This window comes from Rattus rattus, chromosome 6 (assembly GCF_011064425.1).
Source record: "Rattus rattus isolate New Zealand chromosome 6, Rrattus_CSIRO_v1, whole genome shotgun sequence".
Lineage (NCBI taxonomy): Eukaryota > Metazoa > Chordata > Mammalia > Rodentia > Muridae > Rattus > Rattus rattus.
The window spans coordinates 132,534,891-132,560,702 of NC_046159.1; the positions used below are offsets into that span (position 1 = coordinate 132,534,891).

General features: G+C 43.1%; 1 protein-coding gene across 1 annotated transcript in view; it reads left to right on the forward strand.

The window, feature by feature from the left end:
* The window catches only part of Slc25a13 (solute carrier family 25 member 13), a 180,864-nt gene that overhangs the window by 116,743 nt on the left and 38,309 nt on the right, over positions 1-25,812 (forward strand). Inside the window, exons 12-13 of the mRNA XM_032906962.1 lie at positions 8,414-8,466; positions 9,990-10,070. Of these exons, the coding sequence (XP_032762853.1) occupies positions 8,414-8,466; positions 9,990-10,070 (134 nt within the window). The remainder of the gene's footprint in view (positions 1-8,413; positions 8,467-9,989; positions 10,071-25,812) is intronic.

A 25,812-nucleotide genomic window follows, 5' to 3' on the forward strand; every position in this document is an offset into this window, starting at 1 on the left:
TCCTGCATGCAGAATTTCAGAACGGTTTACTTCAAGTTGTTTTTGTGGTTCAAAGCAGTCATCCTCCAACCTGGCATGTTCTCAAGGTGACATCTAGAGGATGCTGTGGTGATATTTCAGAAAGCCATTGATCTGTGAATGTTCTAGAAGAAAGTCGGCGGGCATCTGGCTGGTTTAAACCAAGACTCGTTATAGTTTATGGCTGGATCTAGATTCATTGGGGTTCTCATGCGAGTCCATTGTCACACTTAGCTCCTGTGGATGAAAATAGACCCAGAAATTTTCAGGCTAAACCTTCAGGCTTGATCTTTTCATAACTTTTATTGGTGTCATTTAATAACACATGCATCTTTGAAGACATCACGGTTACTCTGTGAACTGCCTTGGGTCACGGGTCCGCTCTTGTCCAGCAGGATGTTCATGTTGTGTAGAATGGGCTATTTTGAGTCTAATTTTCCTGCCCTGTTTCTTCACGATTTCATCCACGATGTTAAATCGTAGATTTCAAAGGACAGATAATTGATTGTAGGAAACCAAGAGTGAGCAGAAAACTTGGACACTCGAAAGTTTAGGGAGCACAGGAAGCTTTTAGCAGACACTGAAGTGACACGCATTTGAACTGGGGTTGGTGAGAAGTTGGGGGAGGCCTGAGAACGATGGAGAGGAATAGTGATGAGCTCAGCAGATTTGGGAGGGTGACACATTTTTGGAACCTGGAAGAGAGATTAATGACAAATGTGTTTAAAACTTCTGGAGCATTTGAGTATTCTGGAGTATTCGAGCAGCTGCTGTCCTTGTTCTGATGGAAACAGATTAAACCTCATAGTGGAGAACTAATTGGCCAGCGTCCGGAAAGTTACTAGAGTACAAAACTGAAGAAGACTGTTTAACACTCCTTAACAGTCTTTACTTCTGGGAAGTCCCAACAAAATAGACGCATCAAAAGACCCACTTTTTTCCCTAGACCTTTATTGGTGCCATTCATATATATGTTTTAACACTTAGACTCCCAAAGGGTGCTGAGCCATATTGTGGACTCTGGTCAAAAGTTCTAATAAACCACGGGACCCTGGAAACAGGTGTGGAAACCCCAACGGCTTCTCCCTCCCCTTTCCTGGCCTCATAATGTAGCCACTGTAGAGTGGCTGCCCCCAGAGCCTGTGGAGATCTGGACTGTTGTGAGGCTTTGAAACTGGATAGTGTGTTTGGGATGGTAGGGGAGCCTTGCTGCCTGGGGCAGTGTGAGTCAGAAGCCCGCAGACAATGCATTGAGGAGCGGGGAGGGAAGAATGCTTGAACTGGTGTGGAGAGAAAGGAATGAGAGTAAAAGCTGTGAGGCAGGCTACACGCAGGGATGATGGCTGCAGAGTGGGGGTTAATCTGATTTTCAAAGCAAGGAGGGTACTCTCTGGGGACATGGGAACAAGTGTAATGGCCTCCACAGTGAGGTCAGGAGGGTAAGACAACACAAGAGGGTTGCCACCGGGCTCAAAAGGCTTAGGGGTGTCACGTGTATTCCATTTTCCCTACCAAATTCCACCCTGCATGCCTTCCGTCCCGTTGTGCGTAGGCTGCACCACGTTTCTTTCTCAGGGCTGACCGCCCCTGCCTTGGTTTTGTTTGAACCTTTAGGTTTTGAGTTTCTTCCTTGCCAGAGACCCTGTTGCTTTGATGGACCTGCCTGACTTGTGTAGCATGGTTAGAACAGTACTTACACTGGCGACAGATTCCATGCATGAGCAGCCCGACCTCTGATTACTGGCTTCTCCAGAGTCCCTGGTACTCATGACCCATCAGCAGAGAAGGAGGGGTGACGTCACCTACCCAGTTTTGTTGCATGAAGGGTACCCTCTATAAAGTTTGAACAGTATGCACCAGAGAAGAAAGCTAAACATGAGAGGCATGTACAGAGCCTGGCATGAGAGTTGGTACTGAGCGTGAGCAACCATGGGTGTGCTGCTGCATACAGTGCTGTGGAACAGGCTGCTTGACCTCTGTGTGGAGTCTCTTTCCCAGGAAGAAAGAGGACAGAGAATAAATGTTCAGTGTTGTTATGATGGTGGCGGTATTGATGGTTAAAATCCATCTCTGAAGCATTTACTCTGTGCTTGGCACCGTTCTGAAGATTTGTAAAACTCATTTATAACAAGCCTAAGAAGGGCTAACCATGATCTTTCCCTTGGAGGAAGGGGTGAAAACTAAGGTTCAAAAAGAGGAGTTCACTTACAGACAACTTCACAGTGAATAAGAAACAGCTGGCTGTTAAACATTACAGTGGGATCATCAGACCCATGGCCTCAGTCATATGAATTCTCTGCCCCCCAGAGGCACTTAAATATTCAAATTAAAGATTTTACTTTAACACAAAATAAACAATTGAAGACCTATCTTATTCCTGCGCTACTTTTTTAGGTGGGGACACTCAGGCCAGCCAGGGTCCCCCCAACCCCGATTAAGGAGAGCTCTTCCAAGGATAGGCATGAAGTCCTGTGGGTAGTATTGTATCCCTTACCTACTTCTGAGTGAAGAGCATTCCTCAACCTGGTTGCCTCTTAGAAATTAGAAACAGCGCAAGTCTACAACTGAAAAAGAGAGAAAGAAGCATACAGTTTTGAATCTGGAAGATGAGATGAGGAACTTGGCCTTTGTAAACATTTGTTCTCTGAATTATCAAAATAAAGCACAGATAGTAATTCGCACCTCTGCTTTACTGATGGGGAACTCAGACTTCTGAATTATCAAAATAAAGCACAGATAGTAATTCCCACCTCTGCTTTACTGATGGGGAACTCAGACTTCGAGGCCAAATGCGGTAACGCTATCTCAGCTAGGAAGAGGTACAAATCCAGAACTGCAACCCAGATCTGTCTAGCTCCGAAGTTTAAGCCTTGCTATCCAGCTGCTACCAAATATGCGGCCATAATAAGCTTTAATCGGGCTTGGATTGATAAGCTTTTCCCCAGTGTTCGCCAGCTCTGGAACCCTAAGAATGACGTCATACTTCTGAAGACTTCATGAGAAGTTCTTTGGCACGCCTGTGTCGTTGGTCTCTGGTTGAGCATGTTGCTCACGGGAACCTCCCTTGGGGATGCTGTGTGGTACTCAGGCTCCCAGTGAGGGCTCTGTGCCCTCGCCTCTAGCTCAGTTCTCATTGGCTTCTCCATTAAAGGGAGAAGAAATGGCGTGATTTATATTTTTCAGCCCGTGAAATTTGAAGAGAAAATACTGCATTAATTCTGTGCCTTGTAAATCTTTTCTCGCATTAGCAGCCTTCTGGTAAAATGTGCCAAGGAAGAATTGCCATGTGTGCTGATGGAGCTAAATGAAAAAAGAGAGAAGATTAAGAGAAGTAACCACACTAATAAATTTCATCTGAGGCAAATGGAAAACGGACTGCTGTTTTGACAAGTTAGAAACAACACACACACACATCCCGTTTCTGTCCGGAGTGGTTTAAAATGAATTTCTGGGGGACCACCAGAGACATCTTATATTAGAAACCTGATTTTTTTTTTTCTGCCGAGTTACCCAGATGTCAAACACATCTGTTCTTGAGCTTTCAGTGTGGTTGTGATGAGGTGCTGTAACTGGGATGGTAGCTGGAGGCTTACTAAGCCATCTCGCCCTCCTTCTCTGGGAGCCATGCACGCAGAAGAATTATTGGAATTCCCACCCCTGTACTTCTCACAGTCTGGCAGTTTAGGATCCCTTCAAGAGAACTTTGCTCAAAGCTGATAGTGTCAAGGCCTGTCTGTAGCCTTGTATTATAACCCAGTCATCTGTGCTTTCCTATGGAGCCATAGGAGGCTTTAGAACAAGAATGATAAGACTGATTCCTTCCCACTTCCTTGCTGAGTGCCAGAACCCGGTCCAGGTCTTAAGAGTGGATGTGTTGTTTGTTTGTTTGTTTGTTTTTCTGGAGGTCTTCATTTAAAGGGAAACTTGTGATCTCTTGTTTTTTGTTTTTTTTTTCCTTTTTTTTTCAGAGCTGGGGACCGAACCCAGGGCCTTGCACTTCCTAGGCAAGCGCTCTACCACTGAGCTAAATCCCCAACCCGAAACTTGTGATCTCTTATTATTACTTTTTTTTCTTACTACCTCCGGCCTTGACAACGACGACGACCATGTGGTGGTGGTACTGTTGCACCGAGAAAGATTGTCATTTGGATGAATTGTATTAATTTATGTAAAACACCAGCTGTAATACCTAGAGTGCAGTAAATGCCGAAAACAGCACCATTGTTATTACTCCACCTTTTCCAGTTGTCTTGCTGACTCTGAAAGGACTGGGTTCTTGATATTTTGGATGTGTACTTTGATAGGCAGTTAGGCCTTTCGGTAAATTGAGATGTTTTCCCCCCCAAGAAGTCGCCCATCTCATTTGTGTTCATCCCAGATCCTTCATCAGAGAGGAGCAGAAAGTATTGGGAAGGTGCATATCATTTGCGCTATTTTAGTCTTAAGGTTTTATATTTTGTATCTTGTGTTCAAAGTGCATCACTACGGTTAGAGCAAGAAGGACAATTTTCAGTCTGCTTCAAGGCTGAAGAGATAGTATGTAGTACCACAGCTCTTTGATTCTAGCTGGTTTTTGTTAGTCATTTAAAAGACTCACAGGGTAGTTGTAGAGACAAGAGATCATCATTTTAATCACAGTGTGTTCAGGTTTGCTGTACAATTTAGCGGTGAGGAAAAAAAATACATGTAACATGTAAATATTTAAACATTTGGGTGTTTGTGGCCTGAATGCAAGAAGAAGAAGAATGGAGATTTCAAATAGTAAGAATTCGTTTTAAATGGCATTTGCCCATGTTTTTGTAGGAGAAATTAATAAATCCCTGGGTGGTAACAGAGCCTTTCTTTGAATTGAAAGTTGCTTTTCAGAGGCCGATAAGCAAGTGCTCCATAGGCAAAGTGCTTGCAGGGGGCAAGAGCAGCACCTGTGCTCTCTTCCCACTCTCTCCTGTGCAACTGTGGTTCATCCAGACTGTAGAGAGAGAGCCCAGCATCCTCCAAGCTAGCAAATACGGGGTAGAGAGGCTTTTCGTAAGAGTGCACGTGAAAGCAGCTGACTTAGGGTTTTATTGAGGGAAGAGACGCTATGACCAACACCGCTCTTGTAAATACAAGCTTTGAATTGGGGCTGTCTTACAGTTTCAGAACTTGTGTCCTCTTCATCATCGTAGGAAGCATGGCATCATGTAGGCAGACATGGTGCTGGAGGTGCTGGGAGTTCTACATTTTGATCCAAAAGGAGCAAGGAGAAGACTAGTTCTACAGTGGGTAGAGCTTTAGCATAGGGACCTCAAAGCCTATCTACACAGTGACTCTCTCCAACCAGGCCACACATCCTAATAGTGCCACTCCCTATGGGCCAAGCATTCAAACACACGAGTTTATGGGGTGGAAACCTACTCAAACGACCACACCTAGTAAAGTAAATCTCCCAGCAAGCCAAGGACAGCAGTTAGCCTGGAGCCTACCTACCTGGCTCCATGGGTTCAGAGTGTGGTCTGGCCATCTCTCTAGGTCCACTGCTCTTTTTAGACTGTTTTCTCTTTTTCCCCTATCCTCTTTACCCCACCAACCCAGTTCCTTTGCTTATTATGGTTTCTGCCTCCCTGTGACCTTAGTACAGGCCGAGCATCCAACCAGCCATTTTCCCTGCACTGTTTGAGACATCGTCTCATTTTCTGCTCCTGTGCAAATTGGGGTGCATTACCTCTGAGCACACTAAGTCCTGTTTCTGGAGAGAGCTCCTTGATGACCCAGTTACCATTCAGAGTTCAGTTTGCTCAGTCCCTGGCTGCTCAGCTGTTAGTAGCATGCATATTATCCGGGGTTAGCAGAAACTGCGGAAATAGAGGAAGATCTGAAAAATATAGCCGAGTGGAGACCATGTTAGAAATGCAAAGGCTGGGGGTCCCCAGCAAGTTACGTCAGGGAACCACAGAGGTTGAATAGGAGATACTTATTAATCCCACAGCAGTTGAGTGTTACCTACTAGTTAAGCTCTTAACTAGAAGGAACGCAGCTTTGACATCAGCTCACCATTTACCAAGCACATTACATAACCTCTGCAAATCCCAGTCTCCTCTCTCTAGGGGTGGTTATGAGGATTAAATGGGACAGTAGAGACCTCAGATGGCACCTGGCATGTAGTGTGTCTTCACTCTTCATTAATGTCAACATCTTCATCGTGTAGTCCCACGGTGAAATGGGCTTTCTCTCTTTTTTTCCTAAAACAAGAAGTTGTTATGGTGAGTTTATTTCCCTTTTCATATCACTATGAACTAAAAAGGAAGCTTATTTCTACTGTGCAGATGCCAATGGGACAGGAAAATGGAAGCCAACACTGGGCACTGGTCTGTTGATGTCTGCCATGGGGTAGGTAGGGCTGGTACCTTGGAGATTGGATGCATAGATTTTGTCAAAAAGAATAGCGTCACCTGTCTTAACAGACGTCAGAAAGAGGTTCAAGCCAGGCTCATTTTATGGGCTACCTAAACAATTTGATATGTGCTGTTTAAAATAATTTGAAGTTACACTATCATTTTTACATGACACATTTTGATTCTTTAGTGCAAACCTGCAATAGCCCTGAACGGTGTGCTCTTCAATAGTTTCTTCAGCCTAAATAGTCAACATTTATATTATTGAATTTTTAAACACATACACGCGTGCAAATCCACTTTTACTTTCTCATTGTATGTGTTAATTCACTTATAAATTCTTATTTAAGATGCTCTTTTAATCTTGAAAATGTAATGGCATTTAAAAGTAAGTATGAAAATATAACGAAAAATGTCAGATGTGTCATTCTGTCTTGGCAAAGAGCTTGGATGGATTGTGTTTGAAAACTTGGGCTACTCAATCAAGCACAGGCATAGATTTGGAGGCGTACAGCCGACAGGCAGCAAGCTCTGGCCTCAGGCTGGACCTTTAAGAATGTATGTGATCATGCTCGTCTCCTCCGAAAGGGATACATATGGAGTGTGTGTATGTGACTTGTGGACTAAGGTGAACACCACGAAACCCTTCTTAAGGAGAGAAGAATGAAGCAGGCTCCAGGTCACCTACAGAAGTTTCCACGGGAAGGCTTATCTTTGATTTTTTTACTTACTTATTTTCTTAGAGAGAACAAATTAAAATAGCATGACTTTTGGGTTAGAGATGCAGAAGTATTCAGTCTTAATGACTATTATGTCAAAGGCGATACCTACCTTCTCAAGCTGGGAATCCTGCTTGTGGCCCCAACAGAATTGTTCATGCGTTGCCTCAAGCCTTAATTTGGCTTCCTCGGTTCAACCCAGTTGTTCCTGCTATAAAGAACTGGAGCAGCTGTAGTGTGTTCCATTGTTCTTTTCCTCAGTCTCCCTTCCTGACACCCTGACACACAGCTGCATGCATGTGCATGTACACACACACACACACACACACACACACACACACGCACACACACACATGTTACACTATCTTGACTAGAGTAGCTTTTTAAAAAATATAAAATTTGTGCCAGGCACAGTGGCATGTACCTTTAGTCCCAGCACTTGTGAGGCAGAGGCAGGCAGATCTCCATGAATTCAAGGCCATCCTGCTCTACATAGAGAGTTGAAAGCCATCCAGAACTACATAGTGAAAGCCTGTATAAGGAGAAGAAAAGAAGAAATGTGTTTGTGTGTGTATTTGTATATATGTGTGTGCATATGTATGTGTGTATATGTATGTGTGTGTGCACATATGTATGTTTGTGTGTGTGTGTGTGTGTGTGTGTGTGCGCATGTGTGTGTACACATACATGCTTCTCATCTAACAGAATGAGTAGGCTGAGGCTCCTGGCCTCTGATGTAAGCAGCATCTGGTACCTACCTGTACCATTCCCCTCTCATTCACTCCTGTGGACCAAGCCCACGTTCCTCTCATTTCTAGAGCACACAGGGCTCACTCTCCCTTGCTTTCTATGCCTGCTCTGTTCTCCACTTAGAAATTAATCTTCTCCAGTTGTCAGGTTCCCTTCATACGATCACGCCACTCACTTGTCGGTGCTCATCGGTAAGCGATGGTTACTCATGCCTGCCCTGTGAGCATTTAGCAGGTCTGAGGAAGGTGTTAAGAGGAGCCGAGGGGAAGGAGCAAACTCCCTGAGATAATGAGGGGTCCTGTATTACTAACACTGTTGACTTACCCAATGTGCAAATAGTCCAGAATGTGGAAGGGAATTTACTCGGGGCTGATGTGGCTATTAGAAGTCAATTCTTAAATTCCGTCACAAGTGTTCTCATTAAAGGTAATAGCAGAAAATTGCAGCCGAGATTGCCCCAGTTTTCAAGTGGTGATCCCCTCTGCAGAGTTGTTGATTTGTGTAGTTAATGCTAATTTATTTAATACACTTCTGCTTCTTGTTGATTTTTAGGTTTGCTGCCACAGTTGCTGGGAGTCGCCCCGGAGAAGGCCATAAAACTTACAGTAAGTCTTTGAATCGGGGCTTCTTATTAAGGGAATTTACACAGACTCACCAGTCTAGCAGGTATTCTTCTGTGATGCGGCAGGTTTGTGGTCCTTCGACCGTGCTAATGAATTTGATGGTCGGAGCAGTCAGCAGCACAGAGCTTCTCCTTGTCCTCTGTGTAGCCTTAAACATCCTAAAATGCTCTCCTGAGCTTAGAGAGGATTGCAGGTGGCTGCTGCCCTGGCTTCTCATCCTAGCAGCAGCATCAGTGACGCTTCTACCATACCTACAATAGTAGGCACCTGACATGTGTCATCTTACCCTGTCAGTTCAAGATGTGATTCACTGAGTCCGTACAGTGAGTGAGGCTGATAGGGCTCAGGCAGCCTCCCTGTGGTCTCATGGTTCATGAGTCAGAGACCCAGGATGCTGAGTCAGGCTTGGGGATTAGTGGCTATGTCCTGCTCTTATTCTCGATGGAGTACATGTTTAGGTAATAGATAGCAGGAGCGTTCCAAGCCAAGAAATGAGAGCTCTGGGTTCTAGTTGATGTTTGCCCTCCAGCTAGCTCACCTGCAGGTGGCTGGTACCCACTTTTAATGACTGTGGTGTGTGTAGACACTACGGACACATCCCTAAGGTACAGAACCCTACAAAGTTAAACTCTGGCTTTAAAGGGGACCTTGTATTCTTAGTCCCTGAAATTCTTCTTGTGACTTTATGACATGACTGTGACATAGCTAATCTCTGGCCTGTATTTGCCTAAACGATAGAATCATTGTGTCTTAAAATTGCTTATAGCACTTCTTCACCCGGAGAACGTTATACTCAATGTTTTTTGTGTATATCTGTGAGTGTATGACAGCTGTGTGCAGGTAGCCTTGGAAGCCAGAAGAGGGCCTTGGCTTATCCCGGAGCTGGAAGTACAGGCAGTTAGAAAGTACTTGACGTTGGTGCTGGACATTCAACTGGGATCTTCTAAAAGAATCTAAGACACTGTTAACTGCTGAACCATCTCTCTCGGGCCCCCTGAGGAAAGTTTAGATACTAAATCTCTACTAAGCTGAAAAATAAAAAAAAATAAAAAATAAAAAAAAACTACTAAGCAGCTTCAATTACTTCTAGTGAGGAGTGCTATTTTAAATTAAATTTTGTTAAAAGACTTCATATGACTTTAATTACAACTTATAAGACAGTTTTTAATGTAAAAAATGTATGTTTTCATCTGTACTATCAATATGTCTACCTTTTCATGCTATTATAATTGCAGGACATCTGTAATTTTTGCTTCTTTAGGCCATTTTTCTTTGAATTTTTCTATAATATCAGGCATGTGCATGCATATATATATATATGCTTGTAAAAATATAAATTAAAAATTTTTTTTAAAAACTATTCAGATTATCTCTTAGCTCATTTGAAGATCTATTAGTTTAGGTAAACAGTTGAGAAATATAACATATATTGACAGATGTATATTTATATGTTTAGTGACTTTCTTTATATTTTTCATCAGCTTCTATAAATATTTCTCTTTAAGGTGAATGATTTTGTGAGAGATAAGTTCATGCACAAAGATGGCTCCGTCCCACTTTTGGCAGAGATTTTTGCTGGAGGCTGTGTAAGTACCTTTCTCTGTTGGGATACTGGGAAGCCGCTCTTCAGTTCCATAGCACTGCAGTGAACAGCAGGTGTACGCTAAGGCCGTTTGACCACAGGTCCTGTACAAGGCCAGCGTTTACCTGACAGGCTGCAGTTCCTGAGGTGAAGGGTGAACTGCTGATCTTTCTGCCTGTTCTTCATTCATGCCTGTTAACACTCCTCACTGCCTGGAGTCAGTTCTGCAGTCAGATCATTTGCCAAAGAGGTCTTTGGCCCTTGAAAGACCTTTTACCAGCCCTCTCTGAATTTTCCTCATAGTATCTTGTTTCCTGTGTCATCCTCTGCTGGGCCAAGCACTAAAGTCTGCTCCAGCTCTCCGCTTTACTCTGTCTTGCTAGTGCGCAAGCTCTATGCTCCGATGCTTTTGGGAGAAAGGCTGAGAAACGGCTGCCCAAGGGTGTTCTGCCTTGTCAGAAATGTGTGGACTGATTGCCTTGGGATGTGGGGGAGCAACCTGCATCTTGTTCTAAAGCTCAGCAGAACATTGTCTGGCTCTGTCTCATGGGCTGGTTTGTCCATGTGAATGCAAATACTTCAGGAAAATTAACTCTTGTACAAAGGCTAGAGCCATTAAAAGATAAGGTTCATTAGGTAAACAGACTTTGATCATCCAGGCAGTACAATCTCAGAATACCTACCCACTAACCTCAAGTAACTTTTCATAGAAGAAAACATGAGCTCACATTTTTCTTTCCTTTTTTTAAAAATAGGCCTGGTCAGGCAGCAGACCCACACACATTTTTTTTTCTCTTTCTCCTTGAAAATCATTGAGTGTAGAAGTTGGGTCGGTACCTGAAATGCATGTGTGGAAAAGGCCCTCGGTCCTGCCTCATGTTAAATGTAGGAGTTGCCAGGAGTCCTTGTTCCTGGTAACTTCAAGAGAGGATGGAATTTGACTGCCGCCTGACTCTCTGTTTGATCACTGACCTGTCAGAAGTGGCCAGGTAGGGTCCCTTGTTCTGTAACTCTAGGAGCCTTGAGGATGGAAATGGGGATCCTTTGTGTCCTTGATGCTTAGGCTGCACGGTAATAATCCAAGTTCAGAAGTCCTTTCTCTGAAGTACTCACTCTTCATCTCAAGCAAGTAGCAAGGCCTGCTAACTATTATTTATTATTAATTATTAATTAATTAGTGGTGTGTGTGTGTCTGTGTGTGTCTGTGTGTGTCTGTGTGTGTCTGTGTGTGTGTCTCTGTGTGTGTCTGTGTGTCTCTGTGTGTGTCTGTGTGTCTGTATGTGTGTGTGTGTGTGTGTGTGTGTGTGTGTGTGTGTGTGTGTGTGTGTGTGTGTGTATATGTGTGTGTGTTGTGTGTGTGTGTGTGTGTGTCTGTGTGTGCGTGTGTCTGTGTGTGCGTGTGTCTGTGTGTGTGTCTGTGTGTGTGTGTCTGGTGTGTGTGTCTGAGTGTGTGTGTGTGTGTGTGTGTCTGTGTGTGTGTGTCTGTGTGTGTGTCTGTGTGTGTGTCTGTGTGTATGTGTGTCTGTGTCTGTGTGTGTGTGTCTGTGTGTGTGTGTGTGTGTGTGTGTCTGAATGTATGGCAAGTGTGCATGTCCAAGTAAACAGCTGTGCTTTCTGGAGCTGGAGTTACAGTTGTGAGGCCTGAGGTGTTTGCTGGAAACTGAGCTAGGCCCCTCTGGTAGAGCCCTCTGCGCCTTTACCTACTGAGCCACCCTGCCAGCTTGTTTGCCGACATTTAAACAGCGCAGCCCTTGAGAATTCTGCAGTGAGCCTGAGATACTGAACAGATGTCTGTCTCCCGAGCCTGAGTCCAGCCCGGTCCCTGAATCTGTTGCACAGAGTCTTGGCATAGCAGAGTACTTGGGTCAGGAAAAGGTAGAAACAGGAACATGTTTTAGTTTATATTTTGTAGGTTACAGTTTTAAACTTCGTAGACACGTGATAATAGAACCATCTAAGAATTTAAGATGTGAAATTCATTCTGTGACTCTAGTCAGGTCAACATTCACGGTATGGAGCCAGGCGATGCATTTTTTTTTTCCTCCTTAATGCCCGTGCATGCATTTGTGCGCTGAGGAGATTGGCTGTGGCATGCATTGTCGAGGTGCCCTCTGTAGGTGGTCTTGTTTTCAAGTATGGTGGCCCATTTCAAACAGAGAGCACAGATTGGCATCGCAAGTGGTGCCTAGCTATTGTAAAGAGAAACAGCCCCTTTCAAGCTTGATCTAAACACAGGCTTAAAATTGGAGCCACTCGGGCTTTGCAGCTACTTAAAATATCTGTGAAATGATGTTTGCCACCCTTTACCTCAGAGGCGGGCCTCTGAAATTCATCTCTGGTTTTGCGTCCCTCCCCACGCTAGCCAAGGCCTTAAGAAGAGTTTTAAGTTCAGTTAAGCAGTCATGTAGGGAGCAAAGAACCCAGGAGAGAGTAAAATGGATGTTTGCATTCCTCTGTGTGTGTGTGGTGTGTGTGTGTGTGTGTGTGTGTGTGTGTGTGTGTGTGTGTGTGTGTGTATTATATCTTTCATTCTAGGTTTTTTTGAGGTTTCTCCCTTTCAGAGATGGTGTATACCCTAGAAAGTCCTGAGTTCTATGGGCCCGTCTGTGTGATTTAGAACACAAAGGGTTCTGTGACCTCATGTCACATGAACAATTTCTTGCTTTGGCTCAGCCAAGCATCCCTGGGCGTTGACTTTTAAGTCCCTGGGAGTCCACCGTTCTGCGTTACTGCAGAGTGTTAGCACACACGGCTGACTTCACTCACGTCAACCAGAGCTGTTCGTTTCTTTGAACAAAGCCGTCTCTAGTTTACAATGGTCTTGCCAACAGGGAAAATATGCAAAGATCATTGGCTCGTAGCCTACATCTTCATAGTTTTTGGCCAATCTCATTGATTTACCCGTCCTAGAAGAATGACCATGGTGGGCCATTTGGAGGGAAACGGTCGTCGGCATTTCAATAAAACGTATCCTATTTCTTGTTATTTTCATAAAATAGCATTTTTATAGCTGGCTCACATGAAAAGGCAAAGGGAAAACCATGTTTTAATTAAAAATAAATTTTAAATTTCTTAGGGAGATTAGTTTTAGTATAGAATCCTGCCTAAATTTTTGACTTGAGTTTTCTGAGCCTTTTTTTCTTTTACCACACTGAATGGTAGTGATATTTTCACCATAATTCGTAACTCAACTAGATGCTGAGAGTGGAGTTTATGAACTTTTACATCAGAAAGAAATCTTTGTTTTTCTCTGAGTGGATTTTCTGATTTTTAAATTAGACTCACCGATGCAAGAATTCTGAGAGAGACTTGGCCAGCCAGGCTCCCCTCACACAATGATGTGGACACCTTCTCTTCCCAGCCCTTCCCTTGTTGCTCACGGCTCCTTCTGTAAAGCAGTGAGGCTGATAACCTGATAGGGACACACTGTTGGTAAATTGGGTAGAGGAAAAGGGCACATGAACACAGCCCTGCCAGCAACTCCAGAAACTCACCTGGCAGCTCTGGGTATATCATGGGTGCTTTCTTGCTGCAGCTCTACCAAACTAAGAAATAAGTACTAATAATAACCAAAGCACACAATGCTGAGAGTGCGTGGGCCGTAGACGTTCTCTCTTCTGTGCATCCAGGTGAACAAAGGATTAGAGTCTAGGTGAAGAACGTGAGTAGTCTGAGAGCGTCTGCTCCTTTGATCTTATTAAATACCAGGGAAGAAAAGGCAGATGTGGACCTATGATCGTTTTTAAGAAAGAAAACATCTGGCATGAAAATGAATATCGCAAACTCGCCAGAAAAATTGCATCAACACCTCTTACTTTACAGAGCTCATACTTAGTTAAATATATATATTTCTGTGTCGGTTAAAGATAAAATTCTGTCATAGCTTTTGGAAAGGCAGGGGCTACACTTGTGGTTCCCCGTTGCGGCGCGCTCACGTGCATACATCAGTGTGAGCATCTGCTGTCGTGACTTTGTATTCATTCATGGGAAAAGTCATTGATGAGATGGCATCGCTTGTTCTGGAAGTGATAGGTAAAGTAGCACTGCCAGAGCTGGGGAGGTGGTGAGGTGGGTAAAACACTGGTCACACAGTGTGAAGACCGGAGCTGTCATCTGAATCGTCCTTGTAAAAGCCAACTGGGAGTGGCGGATGTCCTGGGATCTCAGCTTATTGGAAGCAGAGTTAGGGATTCTCCAAAGCCAGCTGGTCAGCCAGACTCACCGAAATTAGCCAGACTCAGCCTTGATAAGGAAGGCAGCAAGACCAAGGAAGATGCGGGACTTCGATGTCAGACCTCCATATTGCAAGTGCATATGTATACTCCTGTACTCCACATGCATGTGCCCATGTGTACATCTACAAACAACACGGTAACACAATTGGAGAGGTAGGAAACGTAATCTAGTTAGTCTCCCAAGCAAATGGTCAGGGCCCCTTGCGATTATCCACTTGTAGTCCTACCTTCTTTTTCTTTTGTGGTTCTAGGGAGTGAACCTAGGGCCTTGGGTATGGTATGCAACCTGAACTGTATCTCACAACCGCTTTTTTCCCCTAATTTTAATTTAAAAGCAAGGTCTCATTAAGTTGCCCAGACTGGCCTGAAACTCTGGCTGTGGTCTAGGCAGACCTTGAACTTGTCCTCCTCCTCCTTTGGCTTCCTGAGTACCTTGAATTCTATAGGCTGGTGCCATTGGGCCCAGCTTCTGTATTCTCACTGTGATGGTAATTCTCATATGTTTGTGATTTTTGTATCTGCTTGTGTAGCTGTGTATTAGTTGACTTTTGCTGTTGTTTCTTGGAGATAGGGTCTTGCTATGTAATCCAAACTGCACCAGGACTCAAGGTCTCCTTGCCTCAGTTTTTGAGTGCTGAGATTTTATACACACACACACACACACCCGTATGTAATGTATGTATGTATGTATGTATATATGTATGTATGTATGAATGTATGTATGTTCATATATATGAGAAAAAGTATATATATCTCACCATGTGGGTCATATATTTTTACACATGTTTGCATGTGTGTGTGTGTGTGTGTGTGTGTGTGTGTGTGTGTCCATGAACACAGGCATGTGGAGGACAAAGGACAAAAAGCACAGGTTCTCTCTCTTTCTACCATGTGGCTTCTAGTCATCAAACTTAGGCCACGTATTATGGCAGCTAGTAGGTGCCTTAACCCCTTAACCATTTCAGTGATATCCTAGAAATGGTTTAAAGTTTTTGTTATCTTATTTTGTTCGTTGTTATTTTACCTGCATGTGTGTCTGTGGACCAGTTGTGTTCCTGGTGCCTGAGGCACCTAGAAGAAAGTGTCAAATCCCCTGGGAATAGTAAACCACCATGTGGGAATTGAACCTGGTTCCTTGGTAAAAGTAGCTGGTGTTTTTAACTGCTGAGCTATCTCTCTGGGCCGCAGGACCCCAGGTGCTATCTTTAAGGCAAACCTTTGTTACTCATCATTTTTACATCACATTCAGTTGAAATTAATGCTTATTTTTGAAAAACTGGGCGACACGCAAAGGTAGGAATCTATGTCTGCCTCTCGGTTATGGTAAAGTAGCAAACTGGGAAGGTGCAACTGGGGGTCCTTCTGTGGCTGTCTGGTGGCTTTCCTTCCCTCTTTCCCCGAGGTTACATTATCCTGAGTTAGGTAGCTCTTCACTTAAGGCTTCTTCTTTCTATTCTGTGGTACATCTGAGGGTATCCCTCAAGTGTAAATGTTCGCTTTTGAATGCTGCACTCAGGCCTGGGGCTACAGGTCCCTATGCTGTCCAGATCTCAGCCTTTCCCTTTCCCCCAGGGCCTTGCTTGTCAGTGAAGAACAGTAAATAGGATCATGACTTTCCCATGCTGCCTGTCTTGCAATTGTCTGTGACAAATGTTCATGTTTACAGAGCTGCTCCATAGAGGCTCTTATTAGAGTTAGGAAACAGAGTGTCATCTAACCAACAAAGGTTTCTAACCAAGGTTACAATATTTTCTTCAGAATCTCATAATGTTGACTTATATCCAATGCTGAGTAAACTCAAAATGTCAGTGTACTGTAGATGCTTGTTCTCTTCCTGTTTCTTTTTCTCTCTCCTTCCTCTCTCCTGTCATCGCTCTTGTCATTTTCAAGAGATCTTTCTATATAATGTTTGTATTTCTCATAATTTCTCTGAATTTTCTATGACTCTCTTCATGCTACATAATGGATGTGCCTTCCATTCATCAGCGTATTCCAGTGACCTCATATAATGCATGACAGTTTGCCCTCAGACTCTTATTAAATATTTGATAAAGGAAACAGTTTCAAAATCAAAACTGTTCTTCAAAGTGATTTTGATTGCCAGACCAGATGATATAGGCCTGTAATTGTTGCTGCTTGGTTGAGGAAGGAGAATTAATTGCTGGGCAAAGACTTACCTGACCTACAGGGAAAGTTCAAGACTGGTATAAATAACTTGTCTCGAAATTAAAAAGTAAAAAGAACATTAGGATCTAGCCTTGCGGTAGAAGACTCACTTAGCACACTCGTGGTCTGGGTTCAGTTCTCAGTACCAGATCAAAAAGTGATCTTGTGGAATATGAAATGTCTCAGTGACAGATTTAGTGGTATCCGTATCTTTTCATTTCTTTTGATCACGTGCCTGCCTGTCCATAACTTATCAAGTTGTCTCCATAACAGGGTCCCCAAGTCAAGATAAGTAGTGAGCACATGGTTGGATCATCCTTTTACACACTAAAAAGCTTCTTTTCAAAACTTTGCAAACCTAATTTTTAAGAATGATCAGAAATAACAAAAACATAAAAAAGTCTTTTCTTTGGAACTTCTGGTATACGTAGTTAAGGTTTTGTGACAGTAAGTGTTTTCCTTAGCTTTCTCGATAGGCCTAAATGTAATCATGCTCAGTTTTCTCAGGGGCTAAGGAAATGCACTGGAGTCTGCAATGCATGGCAGCCTCTGAGGCTCTATGCCATCCTGAGAGTTTTTTACATTCCTGATCCTTTCTGCCATACTGTCAAGGGGAGGTTTTGTCACAGTGACAACATGCCACACTGATAGTTTACTATTGGTTCACTGTCCCACTCTCTCACAGGCTTCAGTCCGGGACTGTCACTTGACTCCCATTTTAGACCTGTGACAAAACGGAGACTTGGCAGCAAGGCTTGGTCAAAGGATGTTGGTTACTTTCTGGTAGACAGGAAGTAGAGAGTAAGCAAAATGCTAGAGACAGATTATACATTCAAAGACATAGCCACAGTAACCTGCCCAACTAGCCCAAATTTATCATTGTATGAACCCTCCCAGAAGCCCACTGTTGACAACCAAGCCTTGGAAACATGAGTTTTCTGGAAATATTTCATATTCAAACCATAACATTGGGTATCAAAACCAGCTTCTCACATATACTAGCTAAGTGTGCCACCACCCAGCTGCACCCTGAACCCTGATCTTTTCAATATAGCTTTTATTTCATCTTAGCCTACACGGCATGCCGGTTCTGGTTCTAGGCTTGACTTGAGTATCTACTGAAGACTTCCTGGCTGTACACAGTGATGTTTACCATCATTTCTCTAGGTTCTCTGTGTTGGCTGGGCTCAGCTGGGAGGGGCTCAGTCAGGATCTCCATATTGTTAGCAAAGGGCTGCTTGAGATGAATCTTGTAAAACCCTGCCTGAAGTGGATACCAAGATGGTGCACACTCATGACTGTAGCAGTTTTCTCTGTCCGCTGTTGCCCAGGGAATGCCTACTGCTTGCTTCTTTGTGTAGTTTGGACTTTGAAAACCTTGGTAGCTTGATTCTGAAATGGAGCCTTGCTAAAGGATCTTCAGCAGAAGCTGCCGGACTTCTGTTGTTGGACTGTTCTTCCACTGTATTCTTTGTGTCAGAGAAGTGGGTGAGACTAGCCCAGGTTCAGAAAGAGACAAATGATCTCTCTTCAATCCAATTGTGACTCGTAAGCCACTAACAGATTGGAGAAGTGGTGTTTGGGAATATACTCATTGCCTTCTATGTAAGAAGTCTTCCGAGCAGGTCCAGTGTCTTTATGGCCTTAGTTGATTCTCAGATTCACTTTTCCACTCCAGATTGCTACTGTTCACAGGAGACCAAGAACTCACCTCAGCAGCAATAACCAATAAGGGCTTACCTTGAGGATATTGTGAAATAACATGCAAGGTTTTTGAAATTTGGGCACTTCTGGAAACTCGGTGCTGTCTTCATTTTCTCCACTTGGCCAGTTGGTCCCTCTCACAGTGACTTTACATCTCTCCACACCTCTTATCAGTCTACTGTCAGTTTCTCCTCTTCACGGTATTTATTCCCTCAAGAATTTACTTCATGTTCTCACTAGGCCTCTCCAGTTGACCTTTCAACCTCTTCAGCTCCCGCCCTAGACCCAAGTAATTAACTCAGGTTACTTAGCCATGTATCCTACTCAGTGACTCATTCATTGAGAGAAGAAATTTAGTGGGTAGATTTGATTATGGATGACTCTGAGTTGTGACCCCACCCAGAAATTCTGAAGACTGCATTTTGCATCATCTAAGAACACGATCAACCTCTTCCTGCACTCTTTTGATTTTAGTTCTGAATTCTGTAAGGAAGCAGCCGTGAGTGATGGTGTGGGTGCCTGGGTCATGAAATATATCCAAAGCCAGATGCTTTATCATTGAACTTCAAATCTCTTGAGATGTCAAACCCAGGCATTTCAAACCAGGAGAAAATTTCCTCATTAGTGAATACACAGGCTGTCAGTCAGAGCTGTCGAGGAGCTAGCCTGAAGTAGATTTAAGTCCTATTTTTATGATCTTTCTTTTCTCAAGAGTTCCTGTAGAGATGTAGCCTCATAACGTTTTTTTTTTCTATAAGGCAGTTTTATTTCACAAATCTACACATATCTTACTTATAAGTATCAGATGATGTTAAGCTTAGTCATTAAGCAGAGTTACTTTGATGCTACTCTGATGTAACAGGTCGGGTCACCAAGAAAATGCTATGTAAATAATTTTATTACTTTTTGGTGCTTATATCTTTATAATTTGATTAGAATTCAATGGTTTTCTTTATTTAAAATTTTCGTTATTGGTATCATTTGAAACATCCCAGAGGAAAGTTTTTGCGTAGCCTGAAAAGTTGCATCTGGTAACTAGAAATTTGACTAGGAAGGGTTGGTGAAGAAGGTAGAGTATTTCCACGTGCCATGCCTTAATAATTTACAGGTGGATGGTCCATGGGGAATGCTAACACCAGAAAGAGTAAGTGAAGGAGGTGATGGACTCCAGGGAGCATCTGTAGCCATGACCACATATCGCCTTATCAAGGAGAGTTCACAAAGCAATAGTCCGTGAGCTCGCAGAAGTCTGACCAACCTTTGAAAAGCTCCTATTTATTTTACTTGACTTCATTTCTAAAAATGACATGAGAGCCCTAAGAACAAGATGAAGATAATGACTGGGGACGTTTGGTGTCGTTTATTTATAATGACTCGTGTTTTAAGTAGAAAAGAGCTTTACTGAATAGTTACTTGCAAAATCGTCGTGTCAAAAACCACGAAAGAATCATGAAAGAGAGGATTTAAAGAGGAGATGCTGAACATGAACAGCAAAAAAAAAAAAAAAAAAAAAAAAGTGCTTACCATAGCAATACCCAAGTTTGGAGAAAATTTTCGAAGCTGAGGTGGAATCTCCATTTCGTGGGAATGGGACGAAGGCCTTGGTGAGGAACAGAGTTCCAGTACCTCCGTGCCTCCACGTGCCTTGTTGAGAGCATTCTCTAGATGGCTCTTACTGGAACTGAAGGCAAAAGTGGGAACAATGCTTGCTGATGCTGAAGACTTGGGGATGCTCTGGACTCGGTGGTTATCTCTTCCTTCAGTGGAATTTAAGGCCCAATGTGATGGCATTAGGAGGGGGAAGTACCATTCTGAGAAGGTCACCAGCACCCAGCTTCTTCCTTGCATTGGCATGTGAGGACACGGCAGGAAGATGGTGTCTGGGAACTAGGGAGGTGCCCTGTGCTGTGCTGGCACCTGACCTTGGGTATGTAGCTCCTGGAACCCAGAGGAATCACTTGATGCCCTGTGCATGCGAGCTTTCTTTAGCTATGAAAAAACAATCAAAAGCAACGGGACGGGGGAAGGATTGATCCAGCTTACAGTTTACTGTTCATCATTAAGAGAAGTCAGGGTGGCCTTTCCTTCAGTCTCTGCTCTACACTTTTCTTCCCATGAGTATTTTGTTCCCCCTTCTAAAAAGGAGTGAAGCATCCACAGTTAGGTCGCCCTTCTTGAGCTTCATGTACCCCACCTGGGTATCCATCCCACATGCAGTCACCAAACCCAGAAAATATTGCAGATACCAAGAAGTGCAGGCTGACAGGAGCCTATATAGCTGTCTCCTGAGAGGCTCTGCCAGAACCTGACAAATATAGAGGTAGATGCTCGAAGCCAGCCATTGTACTGAGAACGGGGTCCCTAATGGAGTTAGAGAAGGGACTGAAGGAGCTTAAGGGGTTTGCAATACCATAGGAAGAATAACAATATCAACCAACCAGAACGCCCAGAGCTCCCAGGGACTAAACCACCAACCAAAGAGTACACATGAAGCAACACATGGCTCCAGCCGCATATGTAGCAGAGGATGGCCTTGTTGGGCAGCAATGGAAGGAGAGGCCTTTGGTCCTGTGACCCAGTGACCCAGTGTAGGGGAACACCAGGGCAGGGAGGCAGGAGGGAGTGGGTGGGTGAGTGGGTGGGGGATCACCCTCATAGAAGCAGGGGAAGGGAGGATGGGATAGGGGGTTTCTTGAGGGGAAACAAGGAAATGGGATATTTGAAATGTAAATAAAAAAATATCCAAGAAAAGAAAAATAAATATAAAATGTGTAAGTCAGGGGAAAAAAAGAGAGAAGTCAGAACAAGAATTCAAGTCAGGAAACCTCAGGCAGGACAGAAGCAGACATCATGGAGGAATGTTGCTTTCTGACTTGCTCTTCCTAGTTTTTCAGTTTGTTTTCTTACACAACCCAGGACCCAAGAGTGACACTGGGGCATTTTGTCGACTGAGATTTCCTTTGTCCAGAGGACCCTAGCTTGTGTCAAACCGACAAACATTTAAGTGGTACAGGGGCCCAATCTATGATAATTTGCCATTGCAGCCTGAAAACATGAAGACATTAATGTGTTCGGGTCAGAGCTGTCTGTGGATGCTAGGAAACATCTTCTTAGTAGCAGAAAGTCCAGCTCTCATGACAGACACTCAGCCCACCAGATAACTTGTTGCTGGTTTCCCCCCTCTCTTCAGCCGTTAGAATATTTGATTCAGGACTCTTGAACCATTGTAGCCATCTTCTGAGTTTCTCAAAAATAGAGGAGGGATTATGATATGAAAAGTTGAGGAATGATTGGGCCACTGTTGTCCTAGACTTAAGGTAGTTCAGACACTGGTAGCCTGATAAACAGGAGCTGATTTCAGAGGTAGCAGTCACAGTAGACAGTGTAACAGGCAGACCCTGAATGTCAACATGTTTGACAGGTCTGTAACTTAATTGCTTTTTAATGTCAAATAGATTCCACTTTGATTTCTTGGCCCGGCTGCTAAGGGCCTATTAAAACCCCATGAAACTGAAAATATGAAATTTGATGTTTATAAAATGTGTAAACATAATAGCTCCTTTTCACCTTTGCTGTGTGGTTAAAAAAAAATGTTAAGACTAGAATGTTCCAGTTTGGTATCTCAGGAACAATGAAATGGTAAGAATCTGCTTCTGCCTCTTTTCAGAGTTGTTGAATTCATATACCCAACTAAAGGAGGAAAATCCTATTATCGAGCTGTGTTTCAGTGTGTCCAGCTCCATAGTTTCAGTGTTCGGTAAGCTGGGTTTGCCAGAGCAAAGTTCCACAGGTCAAGTGGCATAAACAGCAGTTATGAATCTTTTCCATGGTCCAGGATGCTGGAATGACCACATCCTCTCTGTGTCCTCACGAGGATCTCCCTCAGTCGGTGTGCTGTGTGTGCCTCAGTCTCTTCTGAGGGTACCAGTCACGGAGCAAGGCCAATCCTATCGCCTCCTTGTATTTGAATTACTTTTTCAAAAAAAAAGACTTCCTTCAAAATGTAGTCTCATTCTAAAATGCATGGAGTTTGCAACTGTGTGTACAAATTTTAGATTTTATGATTCAGGCTGTAACAATTCTAGTCATGTCCAACACACATGTTGCTGAAGAGCCTATGAAGCAGTCTAGTACCAAATGGTCACCTTACCTAAAGGGTAGTGAGAATTATGATTCCTCCTTCTTTAAAACTGGATTGTGTGGTTCTTGAGGGTGAGTATAATATCATGTCCCAACATCAAAAGGGAAGGGAAGGGTTTGGTTTGATTTGGTTTCCAACCTAGAAGGACTTCCTGATTGTGGGAGGGTGGAGATACTTCTCGTAAGGGGCCTGATCCAGCATGGAGAGAATGAACTTGGATGGACACTTGCAACTAGTCACGTTACCAGCTCACTTGCGAGGCTGCTGAATGTCTGTCTTCAGAACCCCACTGTTTCTGAGCAATATACATTAATTTAAACCATCTGCTGTTACCTGATGAGTATGTTTTCTATCCGTGATCTCTATGAAGAAAGAGTAAAAACACTTGTCCTACCTTTGAATTATTTTGATGCTTCTATTGACATCAAGTCAGGATGAGTAAATGGAAAAATACATTGAACCTAAGAATTCTTTTTTTTTTTTTTTTTGAACCTCAGAATTCTTAAGAAGTCTGTTTCCTAACTCCCTCACATCTCAAGTGCTGTCACAATTGTATACGTTCATTTTAATGTGACAAGTCAGTAGGCATTTACTAGGATCGAGCTTATTTGTACATACGATTTTGTTGTATCTAAATAATCAAAATAATGTATTTGGGTTTAGTGAAAAAAAAAAGTTACCCAATAACTTTATATTAATCTATTTTTGACACATGTAACACATATTTTAGAATGTCAGTGTGCAATTAGATATTCTTAGCACATGTCATGTGTGAAAAGCACTTTAAATCTAAGTACACTCAATTGAGCATAATTAAAATATCAAGATACATATTCTTCATATACATTTTGTCACTTAATTTTTTAAGTAGCTATAAGCATCTACCATGTGAATTCAAATTAAAGGAAGGTGATTAAATTATGGATATATTTAATACCTTTAGTTTAAAACATAGCAGAAATTATCCTGTATTAAAATATAGTGCCATGTTTCGGTGGACAGCAGCCTAATGGCTGCAATTGTTTTTAAGAAAGGCTGTTAGTGTTCTCTCAAGATTGGTGACTAGAGGCTGTTTTTTTTTTACTTTCCTAGTTTCTTGTGACAGGATCTCCCAGGTTCTAAGAATGAATGTTTGAGGATACTGTCTCATTTAGTACAGACACTTTGCAGAAAAGCTTGTTGTGCGCAGACAAATGGAAGAAAATGAATTAAGGACGAATAGGAAGAGCAGAAGCCCCTGAAGATGTAATATATTCAGATGGCTGACACCTTCTGCCATCCCGATAATGAGCCTGTTTGAGATATAACAAGACCTAAAGAATATCATCAGTTTAGTGAGGTTTATTGAGGGTCATTGTTCTTTGGGTGTTTAGAGGAAGGGTGCAATACGTCAGGATTATGTAGCCTTTCTAAACATTCCTTGGAGGACTATTTCTACTAAAGAGATAGCTGTACCCTCAACCCCCAACCATAATGCTCCCAGTGCACTCAGAGGCATCAACAGTAAAGCAAGTCTGTTTTGTAACATGAGAAGAGAAATTGGGGTTGCAAACTTGTGAGGGAGCAAAGATAGCAAGTTTGTAAAAAAAACACCTAGGCATGGACCCAAAGAAGCTGTGATAGAAGCCATATTTCAGGCTCTTTGCAGAGTAGCCATCTAAGCCCATTTTACTGAGAGGGGATATTAGAAGAAAAAAACTATAATTTTGCTTTGAGCCCCAAGAAATCATATCATGTGAAAAATTAGAGCATTTTGGAAATGGTGCTTTGTGTGGAGAGAGCCACACTCGTTTGAGAGGCTCGGTGTGCGGGCTCCATGCTGGTACAGTTGCAGCTGACAGCACATTTCCCTCACTGGTTGCTCTCGGGCCACGGGGTGTAAAGGTGCATTTGTGTTGATGATGGGAGTCAGACAAGAATAGCAATAGCCAAAGCCGTTGTATAAAGGTGTGAACGGCAGTGTATAGAGAGGTGGGGTGTCCATTGTTCAGATCTCGAGCTAATGCTGTATTTATGTAAAATCTAGAATAACCATTGTTTTGCAAATCCATCTGAATAAAATAGAAATTGCCACTAATTACCCCATTTCTGATTGAGTCTAAATCAGGCCTCAAAGATATTTCAATGATCATAATTCCTACTTGTCTGACTGCTGTGTGATTTGTTGACTAATCTACAAAGAAAAACTGTGATAAATCTGTTAAGCCAATTCAATTTATCTAAAAAAACACACCTCTCCATATCTCTTTGGTGTATATGGATCTTTTATTTATGTCCTTGACAAAAGCGTCACAATTCATGGGAGCTGTGGTCCAGATGATCAGATTGACCAAAGACACAAACAGGCACAAAGAAGAAAGAAAACTGAAAGCCAGTTTCAATGCTCAGTTTCTTTGGTAATGCATTAGCATAAAGGTTCTGAGCTTTGGTTTGAAATTAGGCCCATCTGGGCTCAATTTCTGTCTCTGCCATGGACAGACTTCTGTCTCTCCTTTCTCATCTCCAGAAAGGCAAAACTAACAGAGCCTGCATGGCACAAATAGAGGAAGGGGACAGAGGATGTCTGGGTAGAGTTCAGCACTGTGCCCACTGTGCTGCAGGGTCTCCACAAATGTCTGACTCTGGCCTCTTGAGAGGAAGATGAAGAGAAAGGATTTGTGAGGGCCCTGTCATTCAAGACTTATGACTGAGATTTGTTTCTAGCCACATCTGTGAACCATTCATTCTTGGGAAGTAAGTCTGCAAATGGCTATGCTTCCAAGGTCTCAGGATGTGGCTTAGTAGAAAAGGGCCCACCTAGCCTACACAATGCCATTGTCAGCACCAAAACCAGAAGACTACCTTTGCCTTGCTTGTTAGGGAAGCACATCATTCCAGAAAAGGACCTTCAGGATTGATGCATGTATAGTTGGTGTGGTCAGAAGCTGGAGATGATTGTAATGGTGTCCCCAGTAGGGGACCAGTAGATATCCACTGGTGCTAAGAAGGCCAAGGGATTCGAGCAACTTGCACATTCAAAAACTAAAAACATGAAGGCCAGGTGTGGTAGTGCATGCCTTTAATCCCAGCACTCTTTGCGGTAGATGGTTCTATTAGATCAAGGCCAGCCTGACCTAAACAGTGAGTTCAAGGTGGTGTTGCTTTGACTGGGAAAGCCTTCATACTCAGCCAGCCTCAGCTTGACAAACGTAAAGTAAGTGCAGCTTCTTATGATCCTTGCTTTGGTATATTGTCAGTGTCTGGCCCTCCTCAACATACAGGACCCCTGCCTAACTCTAGACCCCTGCTCTAGATGGGAATCCTGGGGAGCAGTAGTTAATAGAAGCTGGGAACTACACCAGAAAGATCACTGAGGCAGATTCCTTCCTCATAGTTGATCGGACTAATGTTGGTACACACCAAAACCAGTCTCCTAGATCAGTAAACAACCGGTATCATGCTCACAGATTATGTGCAGGGTAAAGGGTCTCATAGCTATAGGCGGAAGAAGTCTCCCTCCT